At 47.5% G+C, this 26,697-nt stretch overlaps 1 protein-coding gene across 6 annotated transcripts in view; it reads left to right on the top strand.

Annotated features, from left to right (window-relative positions):
* The window catches only part of LOC115099048 (very long-chain specific acyl-CoA dehydrogenase, mitochondrial-like), a 490,244-nt gene that overhangs the window by 156,046 nt on the left and 307,501 nt on the right, over positions 1–26,697 (top strand). For all 6 annotated transcript variants that reach the window (XM_029616323.1, XM_029616322.1, XM_029616317.1 and 3 more), the window contains one exon: positions 5,918–6,047. In XM_029616323.1, the coding sequence (XP_029472183.1) occupies positions 5,918–6,047 (130 nt within the window). The remainder of the gene's footprint in view (positions 1–5,917; positions 6,048–26,697) is intronic.

Here is a 26,697-nt window from a genome sequence, read left to right as displayed (position 1 = left end):
GTATTGTGATCTTCCTGCATGCAGTGCCCTATCCCTATTAATATCAGGAGTGTTGTGATCTTCCTGCACGCAGTGCCCTATCCCTAATACCAGGGGTGTTGTGATCTTCCTGCATGCAGTGCCCTATCCCTGATACCGGGATGTGTGCAAGAAGATCACAACACCCCCGGTATCAGGAATAGGGCACTGTGTGCAGGAAGATCACAACACCCCTGGTATTAGGGATAGGGCACTGTGTGCAGGAAGATCACAACACTCCTGGTATTAATAGGGATAGGGCACTGTGTACATGAAGATCACAACACCCCTGGTGCCAGGGTTAGGGCACTGTGTGCAAGAAGATCACAACACTCCTGGTATTAATAGGGATAGGGCACTGTGTGCAGGAAGATCACAACACCTCTGGTGTCAGGGTTAGGGCACTGTGTGCAGGAAGATCACAACACTCCTGGTATTAATAGGGATAGGGCACTGTGTGCAGGAAGATCACAACACCCCTGGTGCCAGGGTTAGGGCACTGTGTGCAGGAAGATCACAACACTCCTGGTATTAATAGGGATAGGGCACTGTGTGCAGGAAGATCACAACACCCCTGGGCCAGGGTTAGGGCACTGTGTGCAGGAAGATCACAACATTCCTGGTATTAATAGGGATAGGGCACTGTGTACATGAAGATCACAACACCCCTGGTGTCAGGGTTAGGGCACTGTGTGCAGGAAGATCACAACACTCCTGGTATTAATAGGGATAGGGCACTGTGTGCAGGAAGATCACAACACCCCTGGTGCCAGGGTTAGGGCACTGTGTGCAGGAAGATCACAACACTCCTGGTATTAATAGGGATAGGGCACTGTGTGCAGGAAGATCACAACACCCCTGGTGCCAGGGTTAGGGCACTGTGTGCAGGAAGATCACAACACTCCTGGTATTAATAGGGATAGGGCACTGTGTGCAGGAAGATCACAACACCCCTGGTGCCAGGGTTAGGGCACTGTGTGCAGGAAGATCACAACACTCCTGGTATTAATAGGGATAGGGCACTGTGTGCAGGAAGATCACAACACCCCTGGTATTAGGGATAGGGCACTGTGTGCAGGAAGATCACAACACTCCTGGTATTAATAGGGATAGGGCACTGTGTGCAGGAAGATCACAATACCCCTGGTATCAGGGTTAGGGCACAAGTTCTAGTCACATTGACTGATCACATTACTTTTTTTGTCAAGCTACCAACTGTTTCCATTTCCCATCCCCCATATACTGTCAGTGGGAACCTTGTTAACATGAATAAATAAGAGGGCAGCCAATAGGCATACATATTCATTCCTAAACTGACCTTAACTGACCTGAAAAGTGTCAAATTGTATCATTTTCAGTTAGTGCGCACTAATCGGAAAAAACGATTTTTAACGATTTTTTAACTAAAAAATCGTGCCTAACACGATTTTCTTGCCCTGCCACACGATTTCTATCGTTAAGACGATATGGAACACGATTCACATCCCTAGTGATTTATGAAGGATCCTGAAGTTTACTTTTTTATTTTTATTTTTTATTTTTTGCATAAATTATATAGAATATACATTTCCTTTACCTTCTGCTTCACCAGTCCTGAACCTATGGGTATATCCTCTCATCCAGTAAACATGGAGGCAAAGTTCTAATTTTTTTTTTAAATAACATCACTAGAATATACATGATGTTAAGAACCTATTCAATAAGTGTTCTCTGCCTCCAGCCATTGGATGGGAGTTTAGAGTTTTGCTCTTGCAGCTATATATAAAAAAAATAAATTGTCTGTTTCTTTTTATTTTTTTGCATAAATTATATAGGGTATACATTTTTTGTTGTGAGCAATTTATCTTCAGACATACTAGTATCCATCAAAGGAATGATGCCATTTAAGACATTTTTTCAACGGTACTGAAAGTTGTCTTAGAGAGGGTAATTTTATAATGGCGTGCTTAGGCATAAAGTCTGCGTATAGAAAGTACACACAGACTTTAGCCCAAATTTTCAAAGCGGACTTACAGGGTAAGTCCACTTAGAAAATTACGGGCCAATTTTAAAAAGCGCTCATGCGTAAAAATCAGGGGGTTACCCGCATGGCTGGGCCCTGTGTCCACGGCACACATTTTATAAAAGGCCCAGCCACGTGCGTAACCCCCTTTACACTCAGAAGTGCCAGGCCAAGAAAAGGGGAGGGCCGGGGGCGTGGTCTGGGCGGGGAGGGCCTGGACAGCCTCATTAGAAGTTGTCCCAGGGAAGTGCATGCCGGTAGCCAGCACGCAGAGTTTACTTCTGCTCCAGAGAAGTAAGCGATAGTTTAGAGATCGGGGAAGAGGGAGGAAGGATAGGGTTAGGGTTAGGGAAGTTCCAATTAAGGAGCAGTCTGGGAGAGAACTGGGAAATGTCTACCTGCGTCGCCGTTGCTCGTGTGACAGACACTTGCCCACACATGCTCGCGCTGATTATAAAATCGGGTGCACATGTGTGCATGGATATCATATTTTATAACATTTGTGTTGCGATCCCCCCTGCTGCTGCGCTGCAGGAGGTCTCTTACCTTCCTCCAGAGGCCGCTCTGTAGCCAGGGCCTCGCCTGCGCATCATCCAGGACTTGCTCCAGGGCCTGAGAGGCCTAGCTGTGCCGGTGGCTTGCAGCCTCAGTGTTTGGACTTCCTGTTGGGCGACGCCCTTCCCTAGGGGCTGGCCCGCAGCTCTCTACCCTAGTTATAGGACCTGCGGTGGGCGGTCCTGGCAAGCTCCTCCCAGGGAGTTGCCTTCTACCTCCAGTATTTAAGGACTTTCTGTTCACTGTGTCTTTGCCTTCGGATTGGGTTACACAGTTGCCTGTGGCCTCTCCCGATCCAGGTCCTCCGTGACTCCGACTCCTGCTTGTCGTCAGCCTGCCTTGACTCCGGTCCGTGACTCCGACTCCTGCTTGTCGTCAGCCTGCCTTGACTCCGGTCCGTGACTCCGACTCCTGCTTGTCTTCAGCCTGCCTTGACTCCGGTCCGTGACTCCGACTCCTGCTTGTCTTCAGCCTGCCTTGACTCCGGTCCGTGACTCCGACTCCTGCTTGTCTTCAGCCTGCCTTGACTCCGGTCCGTGACTCTGACTCCTGCTTGTCTTCAGCCTGCCTTGACTCCGGTCCGTGACTCCGACTCCTGCTTGTCTTCAGCCTGCCTTGACTCCGGTCCGTGACTCCGACTCCTGCTTGTCTTCGGCCTTCGGATTGGGTTACACAGTTGCCTGTGGCCTCTCCCGATCCAGGTCCTCCGTGACTACGACTCCTGCTTGTCGTCAGCCTGCCTTGACTCCGGTCCGTGACTCCGACTCCTGCTTGTCTTCAGCCTGCCTTGACTCCGGTCCGTGACTCCGACTCCTGCTTGTCTTCGGCCTTCGATCAGGCCTTACAGTTGGCTGTAACCGTGCTGATCCAGGTCTTCCTTGGTTCCTTGTCCAGTGTCTTTGCCTGATGTCCGCTCCTGTTTCTGCCAGCCGTATGGACTTCGGATGTGAGTATCCCAGCATCGGAGTTCCTGTGCGCCTGGGTCTTCCCCGCACCCTCCTTCTCAGCGTGGTCCGCGACCAGCCTTCCTGGGCTGTGTAGGGCGCGTCTGGGACAGGGTGGTCCGCGACTCAGTCCCACGGGTGGGCTGAGTAGGGCGCCCTGATGGACAGTGCAATGTTCCCGTCCAGCCTTGTCTTCAGTGTCTGCTTCAGCCTTTGTCCGGATGTCTACCTGTCTCTGCCTTGACCTGGTTCCTGAGCCTTCTGTCCTGTTGGGCCCTGGAGTGGCCAACAGGAGGGATTCATCCCATGGGCTCTTGAGCTTCTGCCAGCCGAGGGGGCTTCGGATGTGAGTATCCCAGCATCGGAGTTCCTGCTCGCCTGGATCCTCCCTGTGTCTCGCTGCAGCCCTTGTCCTGATGTCTCCGTCTTGCTTCAGCCTGCTTCTGCCCCGTTTGATGTCTTCTGTTTAAGGACTCTGTCTGCCCTCACCTCTGTCCGGCCTGCTGCCCATTGCCGTTCCCTGCGGCAGGTCCGAAAGGGCCGGGAACAGTCGGAGGACCGTTCATTAGTCAACTTCCCCGTGTTGGCTACCATGGGCATGCCGGTCCGGCTGAGGGCCGGACTTCCTGCTTCTGTTCCTGCCTGCCTGGCTCACCATGCCTGCTCAGCTCACCTCCCACGGTGTGGCCTTGGGCTCCTCCTGGGGTCCTGCCGTGGCCCAAGGGCTCACCACCCGCCCGAGACGACCGCGCCCGCGCGCGCTCGCAACAATTTGCGTGGCAACACGTGCATGTTATAAAATCGGCATATCCATGTGTGCACCTTTTAAAATCGACCCCTTAGTGAGTCCATGCAGAACCCAACATGACATATGCACACATATTTGCACCTGCTAGAAAGCGCATGTAAATATGTATGTTTGTTTATTTATTTATTTATTTAAGTGTTTTTATATACCGGGATACGTTGGGAACATCATCTCAGTTCACAGGTAACTAAATACAGCAACGAGCTTCACAGAGAACAAGTAACAAAGTGTAACAGGCTTCACAGGGAAAAAATAACAATGTGTAACAATGTATAGTAACTGGAAACATTAAATTGGGTAGGTTAATTGCGGTGGGAGGGTATTGGCAGGGGAGCTGAAGAAGGGGATATGCAGGATGAAGGAGGTAAATTGCAGGGGTGGACTAGAAGGTATATGCACGATATATTAAACAGGGGCGAGTTGGCTTGAATTTATAAAGGGGGGATAGGTGAAGAATGAAGGGGGAGAACAGTGGGGGTGTTAGAGTGTTTAAGGGGAGAGTTAGGTGTAAGCCTGTTTAAAGAGCCAGGTTTTGAGGTTCTGTTTGAACCTTTTTTGACAAGATTCTAGGCGAAAGGTTAGGGGGCATTTTGTTCCAGAGGGCGGGTCCGGCGAGGGAGAGGGCACGTTCCCTGGTGGATTTAAGTTTGGACAGTTTGGGTGAGGGAGTGTGCATCATAGCAAGGTGTTGAGCTCTGGTGGGTCTGTTGTGGGTACGGATTCGGAGGTGTTCCTTGAACCAAGGCATGTCGTGGTTGTAGATAGTTTTGTGGATTAGGGTAAGTGTTTTGTAAATGATCCGGGAGTTAATTGGCAGCTAGTGTAGGTGCTTGAGGACGGGGATGATGTGGTCTTCTTGGTGGGCATTGGTGAGGATACTTGCTGTGGAATTTTGGAGCATCTGTAGGGGCCGGAGGGCGTTCTTTGGGAGGCCAAGAAGGATGGCCTCCCAAAGAACGCCCAGTAATCAAGTTTGGATAAAATGGTAGTTTGAAGAACTGTGCGGAAATAATTAATGTGGAGCAGGGGTTTTAGTTTTTTAAGCGTATGGAGCTTGAAGAAACCGTCTTTCAAAGTGGAATTGATGAATTTATTTAGTTTATGGTGGTTATCGAGGATGACACCAAGGCTGCGAACGTGTTGAGTGAACAATGTGGTGGGGAGGGGAGGATTGAGGGTGGGGTTGTTGTTGTTATCGGGGTGGGGGGGGGGGGGGTGAGATGAAAAGGAGCTCCGTTTTGGAGGTATTAAGGGCTAGGTAATTGTCGGCGAGCAGGGAGCTGATGGCTGAGACTGCAGCTTCCCATGTTTATGCACATACTTTCAAAAACAAAAGATCACTTCTGTGTATACAACACTCTGAACAATTTTATATGTATAAAACCATGTTTTAGGTGCATAAATGCTTTTGAAAATTCATCCCTGTACAGCAAAAGTTTTCTTGTGCTGTATGTGAATGTTTACAATTATAACAAAGACTGTTTTATTGCAAAATAGTCCTTTTGTTGGACTCAGCATTCAGGTTTCCTTAATTGTTATATGGTTTCCAGTATAAACATTTAATATGTAAATTAATATTTTGTTTTGCAGGGGAGACCATTGCTGCATTCTGTCTAACAGAATTAGGCAGTGGGTCTGATGCAGATTCAATTAAAACAACAGCAGAAAAAAGTGCAGATGGAAAATATTTTATCATGAATGGTAGCAAACTATGGATAAGGTGAGATACAATTATTAATAGTGAGGAACCTGATACTATTTTGAAAACTTTGTAATGTTATAAAGAAACATACTCATACTAAATGACATCGAAAGAATAGAGAATATTCATAGGAAATGTTGTTATACTATCCATTTGCAGCTTTGACTTCTTTGACTGAAGGAAGTAATATACAATATGTCACAAAAGAAGCAGCTTCATCAAAGACTGTATAATTATTAAATTCCAGAAAGCAAATATACAGGGTGATAATAATCATTTCTCCCAGGACAAGCAGGATGGTAGTCCTCACATGTGGGTGTCGTCACTGGATGGAGCCCTATCACGGAAAACCTTTCTGTCAAAGTTTCTAGAACTTTTGACTGGCACACTGAGCATGCCCAGCATGCCATGATCCCTGCAGCCACAGGGGTCTCCCTTCAGTCTCTTTTTTTCCGCACTGCAGTTTGCCTCACGGTTAGGAGCTCTGTGAGAATTCTCACACAAATGTCCTCACAGAAAAATCTTAAAATTTGATTCCCTCATAGGGGTCTCCCATCGGGATATTTTCCATTGGTCAGTGAGTAAAAATCACTATTCCAGGTCGATTCCCACTTTCACCTTTCTCGGTGTCTGCAGGCTGTCGACTGTTTTCAGGGCCTCAACCTCTGTTATTATAGCAACAGGTTTCAGAAAATGTCCGGAGTGCCCCCGAACCATGTCGATCACTGACCTGCACGATGTCTGTGTGCTGTGCCTCGGCCCATCACATGACGTATCTAACTGCCCAAGTTGTGCCCAGATGACCCCGAAGGGTAGGCGGGCTCACCTCGACAAGATGGAGACTCTGTTCAAAATCAAGTTGACTCCATCGACATCCACCCAATCGTCACCGGCAGGAGTATCAAAAAAATTAGTTATCAAACCTTGCCGAGAACACCAGGGCAGCAGTGACTGTCCGTCACCGACTCTGTCTAAGGCAGCTACATCATCTACCTCGGTGCTGGATAAAGACCGTACTGAGCACCGAGGGAAGCACCGACACCGGCACCAATGCAAGTCAACTCCCAGTGCTGGCACTGACTCCGCATCGGCTTCGATGGCTATCGAGCCAATTGCGAAGAGGACACGGGTAGAGGAGCCTTGAACTCCCCCTCTCCCTGAGAAACCAAGGCGATCCCCACTGATAACAGTACTGGGTACTGAGCCCCCACAAGTTCCTGTGGAGGTGCCAGTAACACCTAGCCTGCCACCCCTTTTAGCTGCGATATCTATACCAGCTTTCAGGGAGGAACTGGACGGTTTCATCCGCCAGGCAGTGCTTGATGCTCTCCGAGACAGCCATCGATGCCAGCCCCCATACCAGCACCGACACCGGAGCCATCGATATTTGCACCGTTGCTAACTAGGCTGGATACACTCATCGGTGCCTTTCCAACACAACCCAGACCATCGATGCCAAAGCAACCTGCAAAACCTCTGAAATCCCCGATTCCAATTCCGGGGTATTTAAACGATGAAAGCATGGATTCCAGTCTTCTGTCACCGATGCCTGACCCGATGCCTGGACCATCAGGACTTTTGAGACCCAGAGGCCCTCGTTTTCCATCGATGCCTCCGATGCCACCGAAGCCTGCATTGGTGCCACTGTGTATTCCATCGAGGCCATCGAAGGATCCATCGGTGCCAACTCGTCCTCCTCTACCAATCTTCTTTCCTCCTTCAGGATCTCGACAGGAGACCTTTTCTGACTCAAGGGAAGATATTGACACCGACACATCTACGGAGGATATCTTATCAGAGCCATCTCCTCCAGAGGAAAGGAGAAAATCTCCCCCAGAAAATCTCTCCTTTGCCAGTTTTGTTAGGGAAATGTCAGAGACAATTCCCTTTGAACTTATTACAGAGGAGGACACACGCCACAAAACATTAGAGGTTCTCCAATTTGTGGATGCACCAAAACAAGTAATGGCTATCCCAGTACACGAAGTGCTAGTAGATCTGCAACATCATCTCTGGGAGCATCCTTGTGCTGTGCAGCCTGTGAATAAGAGGACAGATGCCACTTATCTTGTCCAACATATTCCTGGATTCTAAAAAGCACAACTGCCCCATCAATCGGTGGTAGTTGAATCTGCACAAAAGAAGGCCAGAAGACTTCGACCACACTCTTCAATACCTCCTAACAAGGACCAAAAATTCCTTGACATCTTGGGTCGCAGAGATTCCTTTGGTGTTGAGTATGGTGTTTGTCATGTAAAGTTGGTATGCATAGCTGCATACCAACTTTACATGACACAGTATCAAAGGAATCTCTGGAAACAGGTTCAAGAAATAACTGACTCTCTTCCCCAGTAGCAGCAAGATAGTCTCAACACCATACTACGTAAAGGCCTTGAGGCTGGTAAACATGAGGTTCGTGCTGCGTACGACTCCTTTGAAACAGCTTCTCGTATGTCAGCGACAGGAATCAGCGCCAGGAGGTGGGCCTGGCTAAAATCCTCTGATCTGAGACCTGAAGTCCAAGACAAACTTGCCGATTTACCATGTACTGATGAAAACCTATTCGGCGACAAGATACAAGACGCAGTGGCTCAATTAAAAGACCATAATGAGATCCTGCGGCAATTATCAACAGTGACTTCCAAGGCCCCCTTCTTTTGTAAGAAGATCCACTAGAATCACTAGAATCAAACCCACCAGCCAACCTGCAAACCTCTCACGTAAGAGACCTAGGAGTTATCATCGACAACCGTCTCAACCTAAAACCATTCATCAACCAAACGACCAAGGATTGCTTTCACAAGTTACATATCCTTAAAAGAATTAGGCCACTCTTCCACACCCAGGACTTCAGAACAATTTTATAAGCAATAATTTTTTCCAAGTTAGATTATTGTAATTCTATTCTACTAGGTCTCCCTGCTTCCCATACCAAACCTCTTCAGATGGTGCAGAATACAGCTGCCAGAATTCTGACTAACTCCAAGAGATTCGACCACATCACCCCAATCCTGAAAGCCCTTCATTGGCTACCTATTCACTACAGAATTATGTACAAGTCCATCACCACCATTTACAAAGTCATCCATCAACATGCCCCGCTAAACTTACAAATTCCTTTCAAAAAACACACCTCCGTCAGACCCATTAGGGAGTGTTATAAAGAATCACTACATGTTCCACACGCAAAAACCTTTCAACACAAATCCCTCAAAGACAGAGCGCTATCAACAGCAGGACCACCAGGACCACTTTTATGGAACTCCATCCCAGCTGAACTGCGTCAGGAACCATGCCTACCAACTTTCAGGAAAAGGCTAAAAACCTGGCTTTTTTAAAAAGCCAATCTAGACACAGACTGATCCCTGCTACCGTCATCACAAACACATTGTTATAAATGGGTTTAAACACCAACACTCTGTCATCAACCTCATTCTCGACTTCATTTCTTCCACATTGGAATTAATTTTGCATCTCTGTAAATAATCGTTGTAAATAATTTGCTGTCAATTAATCTCTCTTTTCTTCTTCTTCCTCTGCTCCCAGTTGTGTACTTCCCTGTTTTATTGTAACTGCAATTCCTGCACCAGTTATAGTTGCTCGAGTTCTCTGTATAATGCACACCCTGTTAAATGTAAACCGGTTTGATGTGACCCCTGTCTTGAAAGCCGGTATAGAAAAAAAAATAGTAAATAAATAAATAAATAATAAATAAATAGAAGGGGCCCTAGAAAACAATTTTACTGCCCACACAGATACTACCCACCTGCATCTTGCGTGAGACCTACTAGGCCATCTCAGAGATCAAATCTTCGACAGCCCAAAACATCCAGGCCTCAGCCACCATCACAAACAGGCCAGGCCTCTGGTTTTTGAAACGTACTCAGAGAACAGCAGTCACTCCACAAATGTAAAACCAGATTTGCCAGTAGGAGGTTGAATTTGCCACTTCATAACCAACTGGCTCAACATTACCACAGATCAATGGGGTATATCCATCATAACCCAGGAATACCATCTAAACTTTCTCATGGTACCCCGGACCTACCACCCAATCCTCTGTGGATGCAAAGAGATCACACAACTCTTCTAGAGTCAGAGCTGTCCACCCTTCTGGGCGCCAGGGCTGAGGAACCTATTCCCTGGGCACAGAAGGGCAGAGGGTTCTACTCCCACTATTTCCTCATTCCAAAGAAAACAGGCGGCCTCCGCTCTATCTTAGACCTCTGCAATCTCAACAAATTTCTATGGAAAGAAAAATTCAGGATGGTGTCCTTGGGCACCATGCTTCCCCCTTCCGTAAAAAGGAGATTGGCTCTGTTCTCTGAATCTTCAAGATGCTTATGCTCACATTCCAATATTCCCACCTCAACGCAAGTACCTGCGCTTCCTAGTGGGGCATCAACACTTTCAGTACCGGGTCCTGCCTTTCGGACTTGCCTCAGCACCCCTTGTATTTACAAAGTGCCTAGCAATGACTACGGCCCATCTACGCAAGAAAAGCATACAAATCTTTCCTTACCTGGACGACTGGCTCATCAAGAGCCAATCCAAACAAGGAGCTCTCGATTCCCTCAAGCTCACTATCAATCTACTGCACTCGTTGGGATTTCTCATCAACTACCAAAAATCCCATCTGACCATCTCACCTCCTGACTTTCATCGGAGCAGATATGGACACCACAGTGGCGAAGGCCTTCCTGCCCAATGACGGTGCAGACACACTCTCCCGACTAGCTGTATCTCTGCGCACAAAGAAAACAACCTCAGCTCATCAATTCCTAACGTTGCTGGGCCACATGGCTTCCACAGTCCACGTCACTCCTATGGCCAAGCTGGCCATGAGAATAACTCAATGGACTTTGAATTCTCAGTGGCTCCAAGTCACTCAACCGCTCTCACCCCAGATCCAAGTAACCCACCAGTTACGTTTATCGCTTCTCTGGTAGACGAACAAAGACAACTTGCTAACAGGTCTGCCTTTTCAGTAACCAGTTCCACAGATGACTTTGACCACATGCGCATCCACTTTGGGTTGGGGAGCTCATGTGAACAATCTGCAAACTCAAGGTACTTTCCCAACAGTTCACCAGTTGTTGTGCCTGTTGCACAAGTTGTACACTGTAGGGATGTGAATCGTTTTTTGACGATTTAAAAAAATCGTCAGATATATTTTAAATTGTCAAAAATCGTTAGAGTCGCGATACAATAGAAATTCCCCCGATTTATCGTGAAAAATCGTAAATCGGGGGAGGGGGAGGGCGGGAAAAACGGCACACCAAAACAACCCTAAAACCCACCCCGACCCTTTAAAACAAATCCCCCACCCTCCCGAACCCCCCCAACATGTTTTAAATTACCTGGTGGTCCAGTGGGGGGGTCCCGGCGCGATCTCCCGCTCTCGGGCCATCGGCGCCATTTTGGCTGCCACTAATATAAATGGTGCCGATGGCCCGATAAAAACACCCCCCCCACCCGACCCTTTAAAATTACCTCCTTAGCCTCCCCCACTCTCCCGACACTCCCCCAAAACTTTTTACACATACCTGGTGGTCCAGGGGGGCCGCGGGCAGCGATCTCCCATTCCCACGCTATCAGCTGCGCTAAAAAAAAAATGACGCCGATGGCCCTTTGCCCTTACCATGTGACAGGGCAAAGGTAGCGCCGGTGCCATTTTGAATATTGGCAATACGGCCCGCGTGCAGGAGATCGCTCCCGGACCCCCGCTGGACCCCCAGGGACTTTTGGCCAGCTTGGGGGGGCCTCCTGACCCCCACAAGACTTGCCAAAAGTCCCTGGGGGTCCAGCGGGGGTCCGGGAGCGATCTCCTGCACGCGGGCCGTATTGCCAATATTCAAAATGGTGCCGGCGCTACCTTTGCCCTGTCACATTGTAAGGGCAAAGGGCCATCGGCGCCATTTTTTTAGCGCAGCTGATAGCGTGGGAACGGGAGATCACTGCCCGCGGCCCCCCTGGACCACCAGGTATGTGTAAAACGTTTTGGGGGGGTGTTGGGAGAGTGGGGGAGGCTACGGGGGTAATTTTAAAGGGTTGGGGTGGGTTTTTTTTATCGGCGCGGGCCTCACTAAAAAAAATTAGTGATGTGAATTGGAATCGGAACCGATTCCAATTCACATCTCGTAACGATCAGATTTCCAACCCCCCCAGCCGAACCCGATCGTTAAAATGATCGGGCACACGATTTACATCCCTAGTACACTGTTGGTCCAAACAAATATGAGTCAGCCTGTCGCTTGTTAATCACCCACATGTGAGGACTACCATCCTGCTTGTCCTGGGAGAAAGCAGAGTTGCTTACCTGTATCAGGTGTTCTCCCAGGACAGCAGGATGAGGTCACAAAAACCACCCGTCACCCCGCGGAGTTGGGTACGAAACGTTTTATTATTTTATTTTTCACTCGCACCTTTTGCTACAAATGAGACTGAAGGGAGACCCCTGTGGCTGCAGGGATCATGGCATGCTCAGTATGCCAGTCAAAAGTTCTAGAAACTTTGACAGAAAAGTTTTCCGTGATAGGGCTCTGTCCAGTGACGTCACCCACATGTGAGGACTATATCCTGCTGTCCTGTTACAGGTAAGCAACTCTGCTTTTATTTTTATTTAATTATTACCTGCTTATTGAGAGTAAGCAGCATCCCATTTGCAGTTTCATGGAGAAATAAAGATTCTCTTTAATGTTGATCCTTAGCTTTATTTTACTTTACATTTTATTTATTGATCCCTGCTAATAAGTTGCTTACAGCTTCCAGAAGTGGCACATCTTTGGTACTGAAGTTCTCCGAGGACAAGCAGAATGTCATAGTCCTTAAAAGTGGGTGGTGCTATCAACAGAGCCCAGCCAATGAAGATTACTACAAAGCTTTGATATGCTCCATTGAGTGTGTGTGTGTGTTGTCCCGCATTACTGGTGTCACATAGGGCCATCTCAGTTCTAGTTTATCTGTGGAACCTAATGGTCACGGTTCTGATCTCTCTCACAGAGAATTTTTTTTGCATTTTTTTTTTTGTCACAAGGCCACCTTCTTCCACCCCTATTAGGTTTTTGTCACAAGGCCACCTTCTACCACCCCTATTAGGTTTTTCTCATTTGAGTTTTCTTTATTTTTCATCATCCACCAGGTATATCGGTATCATTGTATCGAGTGGTATCGGTCAGGTTTTTTGTAAAGTTGAGTCATTTGATTTTAGCTAATTAATTTTTTGGCCGGTACCCAAGAAGCAGAAGGCCAGCAGCTTCAACAAGTGCCCTCAGTGCAGATGTAATGTCACAGATTTCCACAAAAGATATCTGCTCTGCCTGGAGGACAATCATGGCATCGAGGAGTGCTCCTCATACAAGAAGAAGATTCCTAGAGAACATCATTCCCATTTGGAGCTAATGGAGAAGCTCTTCAGGAAATCAAGCTCAGCCTATTGCCATCAGCATTAGAGGCCTCAAATATTAAAATGCCAAGGAGCTGCACTGTACTCTGGATATCTTGTCACAGATATTTAGTGGGACATGGCCATTATAGCCAGAGGAACCTCCTCATCCTCCTTTGCAAAACACGAAATTGGTGATAGATCATCCCCGTACTCCACCCCCTCCAGCTCCAAAAATTAAAAAAAGTCCTCATTGGTCATTAGTGGTCCCCTCTCCCCCTGGACTTTCAAGGAATTGTTGGTTTATAGTGGCGATGGGGTCTCCCTAACCCCCCTCCCACATTCTGTTACCTAAAAAAAGCAAAATCTGTCCTTTCCTCTTCCTTCTGCTCCACCAGACCTGAATCGATGGGTTATATCCTTTCATCCAGCACACATGGAGGCAGAGTTCTCTTTTTTTTTTTCATTGACATCACCAGCATATTCATATTTAGAAACAAATCAGCTAGTGTTCTCTGCCTCCAGCTACTGTACGCCCCTTCGTACACCCTGGCTACCCATAGAACAAAGAGTACATTACAAAACACTATGCACAATTCACAAATTAATTAATGAAGAAAAAGCGGAGTGGCTGAACACAGCACTGCGTGTGCACGTGCCACAGAGAAATCTTAGATTGGCCAACAAAGCCCTCCTAACAATCCCTTCAGTTAAGTCAGCAAGACTGACTCAAGTTAGAGAGCGGGCTCTATCATTAGCAGGACCGACACTATGGAACACCATGCCCCTCGAGATTAGACTGCAGAAAAATTTCAAACTTTTAAAAAAAAAGTTTAAAAACCTGGCTTTTCAAACAAGCATTTCACAAAGAGAACGGAGATTAGAATAAAGATTAATTAAGCCGGCAGAAAAAAAACCCATCAGCTCTCAGAAAATAATTAAAATAATGTACATACTGTTAGTGTTGTTGTCACTGCTAATTTAATGAAATATACAGTACAAAAGTATTATACATGTAAGGTAAACCTTCACGTATAAATGGACAAGTTTCATGACACTCAGGAATGCTGCCCGCGGGTTTCCCCGCGAGCAGGCTGTATTCACCTTCCCCCATGCTGCCTACACCCAATGCGGCTGGACGTCGCCGAAGTCGGGCCTGCCTATGCGGCTGGAGCCGGGGACTTTCCTGCTTCCTGCGGCCTGGAGGCCGTCCACTGGGTCTCTCTTCACCACGGCCGGAGCTGCGGACTTGGTTGCCCTTTGTGGCCCGGAGGCCGCCCCTTGTGCCATCTTCGCGGCCGGAGCCGCTCCCGACGTCCTCTCATCTTCGCGGCACGTAGGCCGCAAGCCCCGGTCCGGATTGGCGGCTGGAGCCGTCCCCGGGGCCTCCTGCAGCGGCTGGAGCCGCTGCTGTCATTGGTGCCTGCCCTCCAGGCCCAGCCCTGCTGATACGCATGACATCGTGCAGGACCTCTGTCCACGGTCCTGCACAGTTCCTGCTTCCTTCTTCCTAGGCGCATGGCCGCGCCTCTCTCCAGAATTTAAAGGGCAGACACAGGAAGTGTGCTGGCCCCACCTAAGGACTGATTTCCTGCCTAGCCCTATAAAAGGGCTGTCTTTGCATTACGTCTTCGCCTTGCATCGGAGTTACTTCACTCTGGAGGCTCCTGCCTGCCAGAGCTCCATCAGGTCTTCTTCGTGGAGCTCCTCTTTGTTTCGTCTCTTCATGTCACGTCAAGTCATGTCTCGTGCCTGAGGTCCTCGTCCAGGTGTCCTGGTGTTTCGCCTCCTGGTGTCCTGCCCTTCTTGGTGTTCACTTCAATGCTCCTGAGCCTTCTGGTCCTGCCAGCCTTGGTCCCTTGGATGACGTCTTTCCCGAGTTGGAGTGGCCTGCAGGTGGACTGGTGTCCTGTGCTCCTGAGCCGACATGTCCTGCCAGCCTTTGTGGTGCTTCGGACGACATCTGGCTCCGTCGTCGGAGTCCCATCTCGACTGGACTCTTCCCTGTGCTTGTCCCGCTCTCCGCGTGGTCCATGACTAGCCTATGGGACAGGGTGGTCTGCGACCAGCCCATTGGGTCCGCCTGTGAAGGTGGGCTGAGTAGGGCGTCCTGAGACTCAGTGCCAATGTTCACCCTCCCAGCTTCTCATCTCGTCTGGACTTCATCAAGTTCCTCATCATGTTCCTGATGCCGTTGCATCGACCCTGGTCCGGGATGCCGTTGCATCGACCCTGGTCCGTGATGTTTTCGCATCAGCCCTGGTGTCATGTCTTCAATAGTCTTGGTGTCATGTCTTCAATAACCCTCGTCTGCGATGCCGTTGCATCAACCTTGGTGTCATATCTTCATGTCAAGGCCCGTCTGCCCTCATCCTCAGGCCAGGCCTGCTGCTCCATGCAGATCCAAGCGGCAGGTCCGAAAGGGCTCGGCATGGTCGGAGGACCATTCATCTTCCAACATCATCATGTTGTTGGCTTTGGGAGCTTGCAGGCCTGGCAGAGGGTAAGACCGTCTGCCAGGCCTGGCAGAGGGTCTGCCAGGTCTGCCAGGCCTGCCAGGTCTGCCAGGCCTGGCAGAGGGTAAGACCGTCTGCCATGCTGGAACACGCCGTCAGCCCTCGGTTCAGTCCTGGATCTGTCTGGGGTCGGGCTGAGGCCCAAGGGCACACGAAAATCACCCCCAGTGTAACAACTCATCAAATATTATTTATTATGTAACTATGTTATGTTAATTGATATTACCCAATTTAACTCTTAAATTTACTTTACATGCCTATCTGTAAACCGTTGTGATGGTATATACTGAACGACGGTATAGAAAACATTTTAAATAAATAAATAAATACTAGATGGGCATTTGAATTCAGCACATGTCGAGCAGAAAGTGTATTTCTTTAGGAATCAGCCCTCTTACTATTTTCTAAGCGTTAATTTAAGGCTGCATTTTCGGGCCATGCTCCTGTGGATGTTTCTCCTGTGGTGAAGCGTGCTCTGATGGCAATTATTTTTTTCTCACAGGTCAAGCAGGATGGTAGTCCTCACATATGGGTGACATCACAGGATGGAGCTCTGTACAGAAAACGTTTCTGTCAAAGTTTCTACAAAGCTTTGACTGACACTGGCACACTGAGTGCACTGAGCATGCTCAGCCTGCAATTATCCCTGTGAGCCACAGGTGTCTCCCTCAGTCTTGTTTTTTCCACTCTGCAGTAAGCATAGCGGTTAGGAGCTCTGTGAGAAATTCTAACACTTTTTCCCAACAGAAATACTTAAACTTTTACTTCACAAACACTTTTCCCTCATGGGTCTCCCTTCGCGTCTCCATTCGACGCTCAGTGAGTACTATGCCCCGTTTTTTCGGTCGGTTCCTGTCACCTCTCTGGCCTGCCAACCGACTGCGGCCTTCCCTCTCCCTATGTTTTCAGTTAGCCACACATAGCCTGCGAGTGTCCCTATGTGACACTCTGCCTGGTTATTAGCGCTTGTAGGATAGGGACTTCGACAGTTTCCGTTGCCGCCAGTGCCCCTGTTGATTCAGGTCCTTCAATTTCCTCGGTACCCTTGCACAGTTGATGCCCCCATTGCTACCATCGGTACCCCCTTCAGACTGTCCTTGATTCTTAGATGCCATCGGCACCCCTCCCCCTGTGTTACTCTGATTCCATTGTCCCTGCATCGTTTCTATCACTGCCATCCATGTTTTTCATCTGTGGCACTGATTTTTCCTTGGGTTTCATCAGTGCCATCATTGCCTGGATGATTGCCATTGATGTACACCTTGTCATCATTGACAAGGTGTACGGCACGTCCATTGAGCCTGGCATCAATGGAAGTGCCACCATCGCCCGGGGCACTTCCATTGATGCCAGGGTCATTTCCATCGATGCCATCCTTTATTTTATGGATGCCATCGTTGCCCAGGACCTTTCCATCAATGCCCAGGTCCTTTCCATTGATGGGCATCGATGCCAGGTCCATTCCATCGATGGGCATCGATGCCAATGCCAATTCCATGGGTGGTATCAATGCCAATGTCAATTCCATGGGTGGCATCGATGCCAAAGTGGATTCCATCGATGCCAATGTCAATTCCATCGATGGCATCCATGGCAACAACGATTCCACTGGTGCCATGAGAGGTTCTGCCTTGATCTTTTGGTGTTTTTCAAGTAATAAAGAGGAATTTACTTACTGCTTTGGTAAACTGCTTGCTCTGACATAGCTTGGAGCTATTTTTAATCTGACGATATCTGAGAAGAGTCATCGCTGCAGTGTTTGTGGCGCTAAGCGCACATCAGCTGACAGGAGTCTGTGATCTGCTGCAGTAAATCTGAATCACTTGATTTAACTAGGGTTACTCCTACCGCCAATAAAGCTGCCTCAGTAGAGGCTTCACCCAAAGCGACTTCAGCCTCCAGAGAGCTGTTAGCTACAGATGTTCTAACGGCTGACTTGGATGTAGTGGCCATCTTGGATCAGTCACCTGGGATGTCGTCATTAGGGGCAATGGCCATCTTGAATCTGTTATTCGGGACATCATCATTAGGGGCAGGACCTGGGTTAAGTCTCAAATTACCACCGGGGTTGGATTTCCTTCATGACTTAAAACAGGAAGTTCCTATCACCAGTGCTGGTGTTCTTTCTCCTGACTTTTTCAAGTTTTTACATCAGACATTTCATGCCTTACAGGGTCAATGAGAAGGCATAGCAGAACATGGACAGAGTGAAATGTCAGCTGCTGAACTTTCTAAATCTCAAAAGAGAGAGAGATTTGAGTCACAGGAAATTGAAATTCTTTCTCTCTGAATTTGGATTGTTCCTCTTATTTAAGATTTGAGGATGCAAGAGGTGGAAGAGGACTGGAATCATTGGAAGAAGGTGAGATTCAGTCAGGGGAAGATGAAGAGGAGCAGATCAGGTTATTGTTATGGCTGTCAGCCGCGGCAAGGTGCGACTGGGGATGATTGTCATGGCCGCTGGCTGCGGCGGGCCGCGGCCTGGACCAAGTACTTACTCGCGGCATCGGGTGAACTCAGAGGCTCCTGCTGGAGCAGGCAGCCTCCTTCAACACTCTCCCCATGGCCATGGCCACTGCTGAGGCCGGCCGCAGGTTCCTGCTTGGCCGGGACGACTCCTGCCCCTTCTGGATGACTAAGAGCTGTGCGTGCGGCTGAAGTCAAGATTTAAAGGGCCACGACAGGAAGTGTCGTGGCTCCTTCCCGGGACTCCTCCCTCACCTTGGGTATTTAAGGCAAGGTCTGCTCCTCAGACCTTGCCTTGGTATTGAGGCTTCTGGTTTAGGATTCAGTGCTGGTGCTCCTGATCTTCATTCCTGGTCTTTGTCCCGCTTCTGTTCCCCTTCCTCGTTGGATTGATTCTTGGCTTCTGACTCTTGGACTGGCTGTCGTTCTTCGCTTGGCTTGACCTTGGACTGGCTGCAGACTCTTCTCCTGGCTTGCTTATGGACTGACTGTGGACCCTTTTTCTGGCTTGCTTCTGGACTGGCTGCGGACCCTTCTCCTGACTTCGACCCTCGGAATGGCTCCTGACCACTCTTCGGCTTCTACTCCTGGACTGACTCGACCTGCTGGAGGCGCCAGCCATCTGGAATCCACGACCTGCAGGAGGCGCCTGCATCCAGACCAATCTTCAATCTTGAAGGAGTCTCCTAAGTCCCAGTGGCCGGGTTCCTCTCGGGGAACCACGAGCTTCCAGGGTGAAGTCTTCATTCGACTGCTGAGCCTTCAAGCCTTGCCCTCCGATGGTAGGGACCAGAGAGGGTTGACTCTCTCTTTGGTAGCGCTAGCTTTACCTCTGAACAGGGGTCCACCTCCGGATTTGCAACAGTTATTCCATATGGAGGAAATGTCAGCATTATTTCTCCAGATTATTTCTGTATTATGTCTTGAGGAACAAAAATTTGAAGAGACTCCTGGTTGGGATCCAATCCTGAGAGGTACTAGAAAGACAGCCTCTGCACCCAGAGATCGAAGCTATGTTTACGGTATGTCTGAGTGGGAAACTCCCGAGGCTGGTTATAGGCATCTAAGAGTTTTAAATAGGGTGTAACCTATGCTGCCAGAGGTGCTGGATCATATTTTCCAACAATTAAAAGTCGATGTGATGATTGCAGCAGTAGCCAGGAGGACTGCCATTCATGTGGAGGGAAGCGCAACCCTACGGGATGCCCAAGATAGGAAACTATAGTTGGTACTTAATTAAGCATCTCTTTTCCATAGGATCTTTTCTGCTTCAGAGAGTAGTTTGTGCTAGTTATGTCTCTAGATCTTTGCTCTGCTAGATTCAGCAATTATCTGAGATTGAAAGCACTGCAAAGTTAGAGTCAGCTACAGCCTATTTATCTGATACTTTATATTGCATAATTAGAATCTCTGCTAGATCTTTAGCTTTTTCTGTAGGAGCTAGATGTCTTCTGTGGCTAAGAAATTGGTCTGCGGACTCTTGGTCAAAGTCTAGACTTTCGCGTTTACCTTTTAAGGGTAAATACCTGTTTGGTGAGAAGCTGGACTGACTGATAAAAAAATCTAGGTGATTCAAAATTGCAGAGATTACCAGAAGATAAAACTCATGCCAGTTTTCCCACCATACTGGGGTCACTCAGTCCATGGAAAAGAAGAGATATAGACCTGGTAAGAGAGAAACTCCTCAGTTTTCGAGAGGTAAAAGCATGTCTAAGCCTTTTCGAGGAGCAAGAAGACCAAGGGGGTAACACTACTTAACCTTCCAGTGTTTCACAAAATACACAATGAAGCCTAGAGGATTAATTCTCTAGGGGAGCCTATAGGAGCAAGCTACAGGCTTTTCTCGGGGATGGATCCACATTACCTCAGAACAATGGATTTTGATATAATCCAGTATGGATATGCTCCAGAATTAAGATCAGAACGAGATCATTGTTATCTTACATCTTATATTTATTGTAACTTCTTGTTCTTTAACCCCCAGTTACTTCATCCAAGTTTATTCTCCTGTTTGATGTAATTGCACTCCGTCTTGCTTGTTTTAATGTTATAATGTAAACCGAATTGATATGTAACATTTGCTTCATGAATTTCGGTATATAAAAATGTTAAATAAAATAAATAAATCTTACTTGCTTATAATCCAGACAAGGTTGCCACAATTCACTGGACATTGAAGAAGTTGATTCATTTACAAGCAATTCAGCCAGTTCCAGTCAATGAATGTTGAAAGGGGTATTATTCGATTTATTTTATAATTCCAAAAGATGGTTCATTCAGACCCATTTTGGATTTAAAAGGCGTGAATCAGAATATATTTATCCCTCGATTTCACATGGAATCTCTTTGCATGGTTATTGTTACAGTTCACAAGATTGAGTATTTAGCAACTCTCGATTTAAAGGAGGCTTGCTTTCATATTCCAATGAAACCAGATTAAAAAACATATCTGATTTTGCAAAATCGGCCAACATTATCAGTTTATTGCCCTACCTTTTGGGCTAGCAACAGCACCAAGAACCTTTACGAAAGGTATGGCTTAACAGCTGCATTTTTAAGAAGGAAGGGAATTTTGTTCCATCCTTATTTGGACAATTGGTTAATAAGGGCCAAATCCTATTCCGAGGGAATAGCTTCAATAGAAGCAGTAGGCTCATTATTCCAACGGTTAGGTTGGGTGATCAATTTTATAAAAAGTCATTTGCAGCCCTCTCAAACTATAGAAAATCTACCTTCATCAGAAGAAAATCTCAAAGATTTGTTCCCAGATGAAGAGCTTTTTTAGGTCATCATGCACTATCTGCATAGCATTATCTGCAACTTCTAGGTTCAATGGCTTTGACTTATATGAGACCTCTACAGATCTCACTCCTTTTGAGATGGAAACCACAACTTGAGGGCTATGGTATATGCCTTCCATTATCTAACGAGACTCGATCATCTCTAAAATGGTGGTCTCATTCCCCAAATTTGTGAAAATAAATGTCTTTGGAGACTCCAGACTGAGGAGGAGCTCAGAGCCTTTGGAGCCAGATCTATAAATCCAATGGTCTATAAATTGCCTAGAGATCAGGGGCATCAGATTGGCTCTTTTACATTTTCAGAATCTCCTTCAGGGGAAGACAGTGAGAGTCTTATGTGAAAATGCAACCGCAGTTGCATATATAAACAGAGGCATTTTGGAAGAGTCAGATCTCTTATTTGCGTGGGCTGAGAATTACCTATGCCAGTTGATATCTCAACACATAGCAGGCCAGAACATTGTTCAAGCAGATTATCTCATTCAGAATGTAATAGATCCTGGAGAGTGGGAAATAAATCAGGAGGCTTATTTTCAGATAGTGCAAAAATGGGGATGACATCAGATAGATCTGATGGTTTCCAGTCAAAACAGGAAAGTAAGAAGGTTTTTCAGTCACCGCAGAGAAGTAGGCAGAGAAGCGATAGATGCTTTTCAGCAAAGTTTGTTTATTTATTTATTTAACAGATTTTCTATACCGACATAAAAATACACACCATATCGGTTTACATTATAACAGCAGGTAGAAAATACATAGAACGGGGAGGTGGGAGTGGATAACCAGCAAAAACAAGAGTTAGAAAGGGCTCTAACTGGGAGCCCGAGGCAATAGTTAAAAAATGAGGGGGGGGGGGGGGGGGGCGTAATAAGGGGATCTATTTACACAGACTGGGGTGGAGGGGTATAATTGGGAAACTATTTACAAAGGGTGGGTGTGGAAGTAAGGTGGGGCAATTATTTACAGGGGACGCAGGGTGAGGGAAGATTGGAGCAAAGTTAATCCGGAAAGGCTTGGTGGAAAAGCCAGGTTTTTAGCATTTTGCGGAATTTATTTGGGCATGATTCCAGGCGGAGGTTTGAGGGCAGTGCATTCCATTGGGTTGGGCCAGCAATTGAGAGGGCACGGTCTCTGGTTGAAGTTAGTCGGACCCTTTTAAGGGGTGGGACTTGTACGGTAAATTTGTGGTTTGCTCTGGTGGGGTGGGCGGATTGTGTGAGACGGAAGGGTTCACTGAGCCAGGTGGAGTTATCATTGTATATAGCTTTATGTATGATGGTGAGTGATTTGAAGAGTATGCGTGATGGGATGGGAAGCCAATGCAGGTCTTTGAGGATAGGGGTTATGTGGTCTGTTTTTCTAGCGTTGCTAATTAACCTTGCCGTAGCATTTTGGAGGATCTGTAAGGGTTTAATGGTAGAGTAGGAGAGACCAAGGTACAGCGAGTTACAGTAGTCTAACTTGGATGACATAGTAGCTTGGATGACAGTTTTAAGGTCATGCGTGTGGAGTAGCGGCTTGAGCTTTTTTATGATGTTGAGTTTATAAAAGCCACCTTTGAGTACAGAGCTAATGTGCTTTTTTAGGTTCAGTAATGGGTCGATTAGGGCGCCGAGGTTCCGAACTGCGGGTTGTGATGTGAGAGAGAGGGCCATAGAGTCATTGGTGGGAATGGATTTGAGGGTCTGATGGTTGTGGATAAGTATGAGCTCTGTTTTGGACGAGTTGAGGGCAAGTTGCAGGGATGTGAGGAGGGAGTTAATGGAAGTGAGGCAGTCCTCCCAGTAGCTTATAGTGGCAGCTAAAGATTCACATAGTGGTATGATGATCTGAACATCGTCCACATAGATGTAAAATTTGAGGCCGAGTTCAGTGAGGTGATGACAGAGGGGGAGGAGGTAGATGTTGAAAAGGGTAGAGGAGAGGGAGGAACCTTGGGGGACACCTTGGGAGAGGGTAAAGTGTGAGGATTCGTGATTTCCGATTTTTACAGAGAAACGTCTGTTTGTCAGGTATGATTTGAACCAGAGGAGGGCTATGCCGGAGATACCTATGTCTGCAAGACGGGAGATAAGTAGATTGTGGCTTATCGTGTCGAAAGCCGCAGATATATCAAGAAAGGCAATGAGATAGTTTTGTCCGTGGTCAAGACCGGTGAGGAGGGAAGGGATACAAACTTCTGTATCGTTTTTCTCCATGGGATACAAGGGATACAAACTTCTCCATGGGATACAAGGGATACAAACTTCTGTATCTTTTTTCTCCATGGCCATTAATAGCATGAGTATTAAGAAAAATAGAAAATGGAAGAGTTTCAGTGTATTATGGTTTTGAGGTGTTGGAGTGAATTCTTGGGTACTGCGGCGATGGCCACTCCCACGTGGAGGAGCCCCGTGAGGAACCGCAGTACTAGGCTAGACTCTATACACGCAGACACAGAGGATTCGTATTTATTATACAGCTTGGTAGTACTGCTCAGGGATGGCAGCAGTGAGGTAACCCAGTAGAAGAGTCCAGGGGTCCTCAGCAGAGGAGACCAGTCCCACGCTCAGGTAGTTGGTAGGCTGCACAAGATAATAGAGAAGTCCTGGATGCAGACTCACAGCGTTGAAACTGAAGGTGAGACAGACTGACAAGGTTAGTTACTCACTGAAGTAGATAGCTGTATTGATGAACATCCTGGCAGGCAGAAGTAGTTGAACTGTAGGCACCAAGGTAGGGAGAGCAGGCACTCGTGGAGCGAGTATCCGGTATCTCAGTTAGGTACCTGAAAGAAGCATAAGGGCCCCCGAGGAGCGGGTACCCAGGTTAGAGATGAATGACCCCGAAGGGCAGAGAGAGAGCTTCCCGGGATAACTAGGAAGTGGCAGAGCAGCTTAGACCGGAGGCATTCCAATCCTTGCTAACTTGGTTTGTTAGCAAAGAAAGGGCAGGCTAAATACCTAAATGTCGTGACGGCACTCGGAGAGGACACCCCCGAGGTTCCTGCCATGACGTGGATAAAGACATGGGTGGCGTGCTGCGCGCACCCTAGGAGGCCCTCAGGAAATCCATGGTGAACACCGTCGCCATTGCTGTTCTGGGGACGCCGGAGAGAGCGGCACAAAGACCCGGCGGCAGCCATCTTCCCAAGGTTTGAGGAGAGAGAAGGAAGACAGGTGAGGCACAGAGGTTGAAGCCATCTGAGACAGACGGACGCTACAGTACCCCCCTTCAAAGGGCCCCCTCTAGACCCCCCTACTGGTCTTGGTTTTTGAGGATGCAATCGATGAAATTGATGAAGCATCTCTTTGTCCATGTTATTAGCCAAAGGTTCCCAAGAGTTTTCTTCTGGTCCGTATCCCTCCCATGACAGGAGGTATTCCCAAACTCTGCCTCTCTTTCTTACATCAAGGATGGCATCAATCTTGTACTCGATGTCTTCTTCTGCATCCACAGGAGTAGGTTCAGGTGTCTTGGTGGAAAACTCGCTAAGAATAAGCGGTTTCAGCAGCGATACATGGAACGCATTATGAATCTTCATAGCTGGAGGAAGTTTCAGACTATAGGTGAGTGAGCCCAATCATCAGAGAATAGGAAAGGGTCTGACAAAGCGTGGACCAAATCGAGCAGATGGAAGTTTGAGTCTTAGATGTTTGGTAGACAGCCAGACTTTGTCACCAAGCTGGAATTCAGGAGCCTTGCTATGGTGAGTGTCATAGCCTTTCTTAGCTCTTAGTCCTGCTTATTGGAGCATCTCTTTAGTATTTTTCCAGAGCTTCTCTATATCTTTGGCAGTAGATTGAGCTGCTGGGGATGACACAGAAAGTGTAAGTGGTAAAGGTGGTAAGGGTTGTCATCCATAGACCACTTCAAAAGGTGTAGATCCAGTAGATGATGCTGGATGCGAATTGATGGCGAATTCAGCCCAGGGCAACAGTTCAGCCCAGTCATTCTGTCGTGAACAGACATAGTCGCGGAGGAACTGTTTGAGAGTTCTATTCATTCTCTCAGTTTGGCCATTTGACTGAGGATGGTACGCAGAGGTAAAGTCAAGTGTGATGTCGAATTTCTTACACAAGGCTTTCCAGAACTTTGCTGTAAATTGAGCTCCTCTGTCAGAAACAATGTGTTTAGGCATGCCGTGTAGGCGAAAGATGTGACTGATGACAAACCTGGCTGAAGACAAGCCAGGGAGAGCCACGAAGTGAGCCATCTTCAAAAATCGATCCACTGTAATCCAGATGGTATTGTTCCCTCCAGAAAGTGGCAAGTCCACCACAAAATCTGTTGCAATGTGGGTCCAGGGCTCGTCTGGTACTGGCAAGGGTTGAAGCAGGCCCCAAGGACGTCCGGGCGGAGGTTTCTGTCTGGCACAATTGGAACAAAAACCTACATATGCAAGAGTGTCTTCCTTCATGGTGGGCCACCAATAGTACTTCTGTAGCTTAGCCAGTGTTCTCCATTCACCAGGGTGTCCAGCGGGTTTCCAATCGTGAGCCCATGCTAGTAATTTCTTTCTTAGATTTCAGGGTACAATGGTCTTGCCCGGGGGTACCAGATGTGTAGCTGTCAGAATAACTCTCTTCAGGTCGATGATATGCTGGGGTTCATCAGGTATGTCTTCAGAGAGAAAAGAGCGAGATAATGCGTCTGCTCTGACGTTCTTATCACCAGGGCGATATTTCAGCACAGTCAAATCTGTTGAAGAACAGGGACCACCTCGCCTGTCTATGGTTAAGGTGTTGAGCGTGACGGAGGTACTCCAGAATTTTGTTATCAGTGTAAACAGTGATCTGATGTTGTGCACCTTCAAGCCAGGGGTGCCATTCTTCAAATGCCATCTTTATTGCCAGCAATTCTTTATCCCCAATACTGTAGTTCTTCTCCGCTGGCGAGAAACGTCGGGAAAAGAATGAACAGGGGTGCAAGATCTTAGAGTCACTGGTCTGGCTTAGCATGGCTCCTACACCTACATCAGAGGCATAGATTTCCACAAGGAAGGGTCGTGTAAAGTCCAGATGGCAGAGACATGGTTTGCTTGAGAAGGCGTTTTTTAACTTCTGAAATGCTGTCATGGCTTCCGTAGACCAAGTGGCAACATTGGCTCCCTTCTTAGTCATTGCTGTTAATGGAACAGTCAATGAAGAGTAATCTTTGATGAAGGTCCTGTAGTAGTTGGTAAATCCCAAAAATCATCTTAGAGCCTTTAGGCCAGTGGGTTGTGTCCATTTTTGAATACTCTCAAGCTTCTGAGGCTCCATCTGGAAACCTTTGTTTGAGACAATGTACCCTAAGATGGGCACGGATTCCTTGTGGAATTCGCATTTAGTCAACTTGGCATGTAAGCGGTTCTCGCGAAGTCTCTGCAGAACTCTTTTGACATCTTCCTGATGGGATTACAGGTCCTGGGAGAATATCAAAATGTCATCTAAGTAGACAATGACACATTGGTAGAGTAGAACATGCAGAATGTCGTTCATCATGTTTTGGAAGACAGCCGGGGCATTGCACAAGCCGAAGGA

Source organism: Rhinatrema bivittatum, chromosome 9 (genome assembly GCF_901001135.1).
Source record: "Rhinatrema bivittatum chromosome 9, aRhiBiv1.1, whole genome shotgun sequence".
Classification (NCBI taxonomy): domain Eukaryota; kingdom Metazoa; phylum Chordata; class Amphibia; order Gymnophiona; family Rhinatrematidae; genus Rhinatrema; species Rhinatrema bivittatum.
The sequence above is the reverse complement of the archived record's forward strand: the minus strand, read 5'-3'. Positions and strand labels throughout refer to the sequence as shown.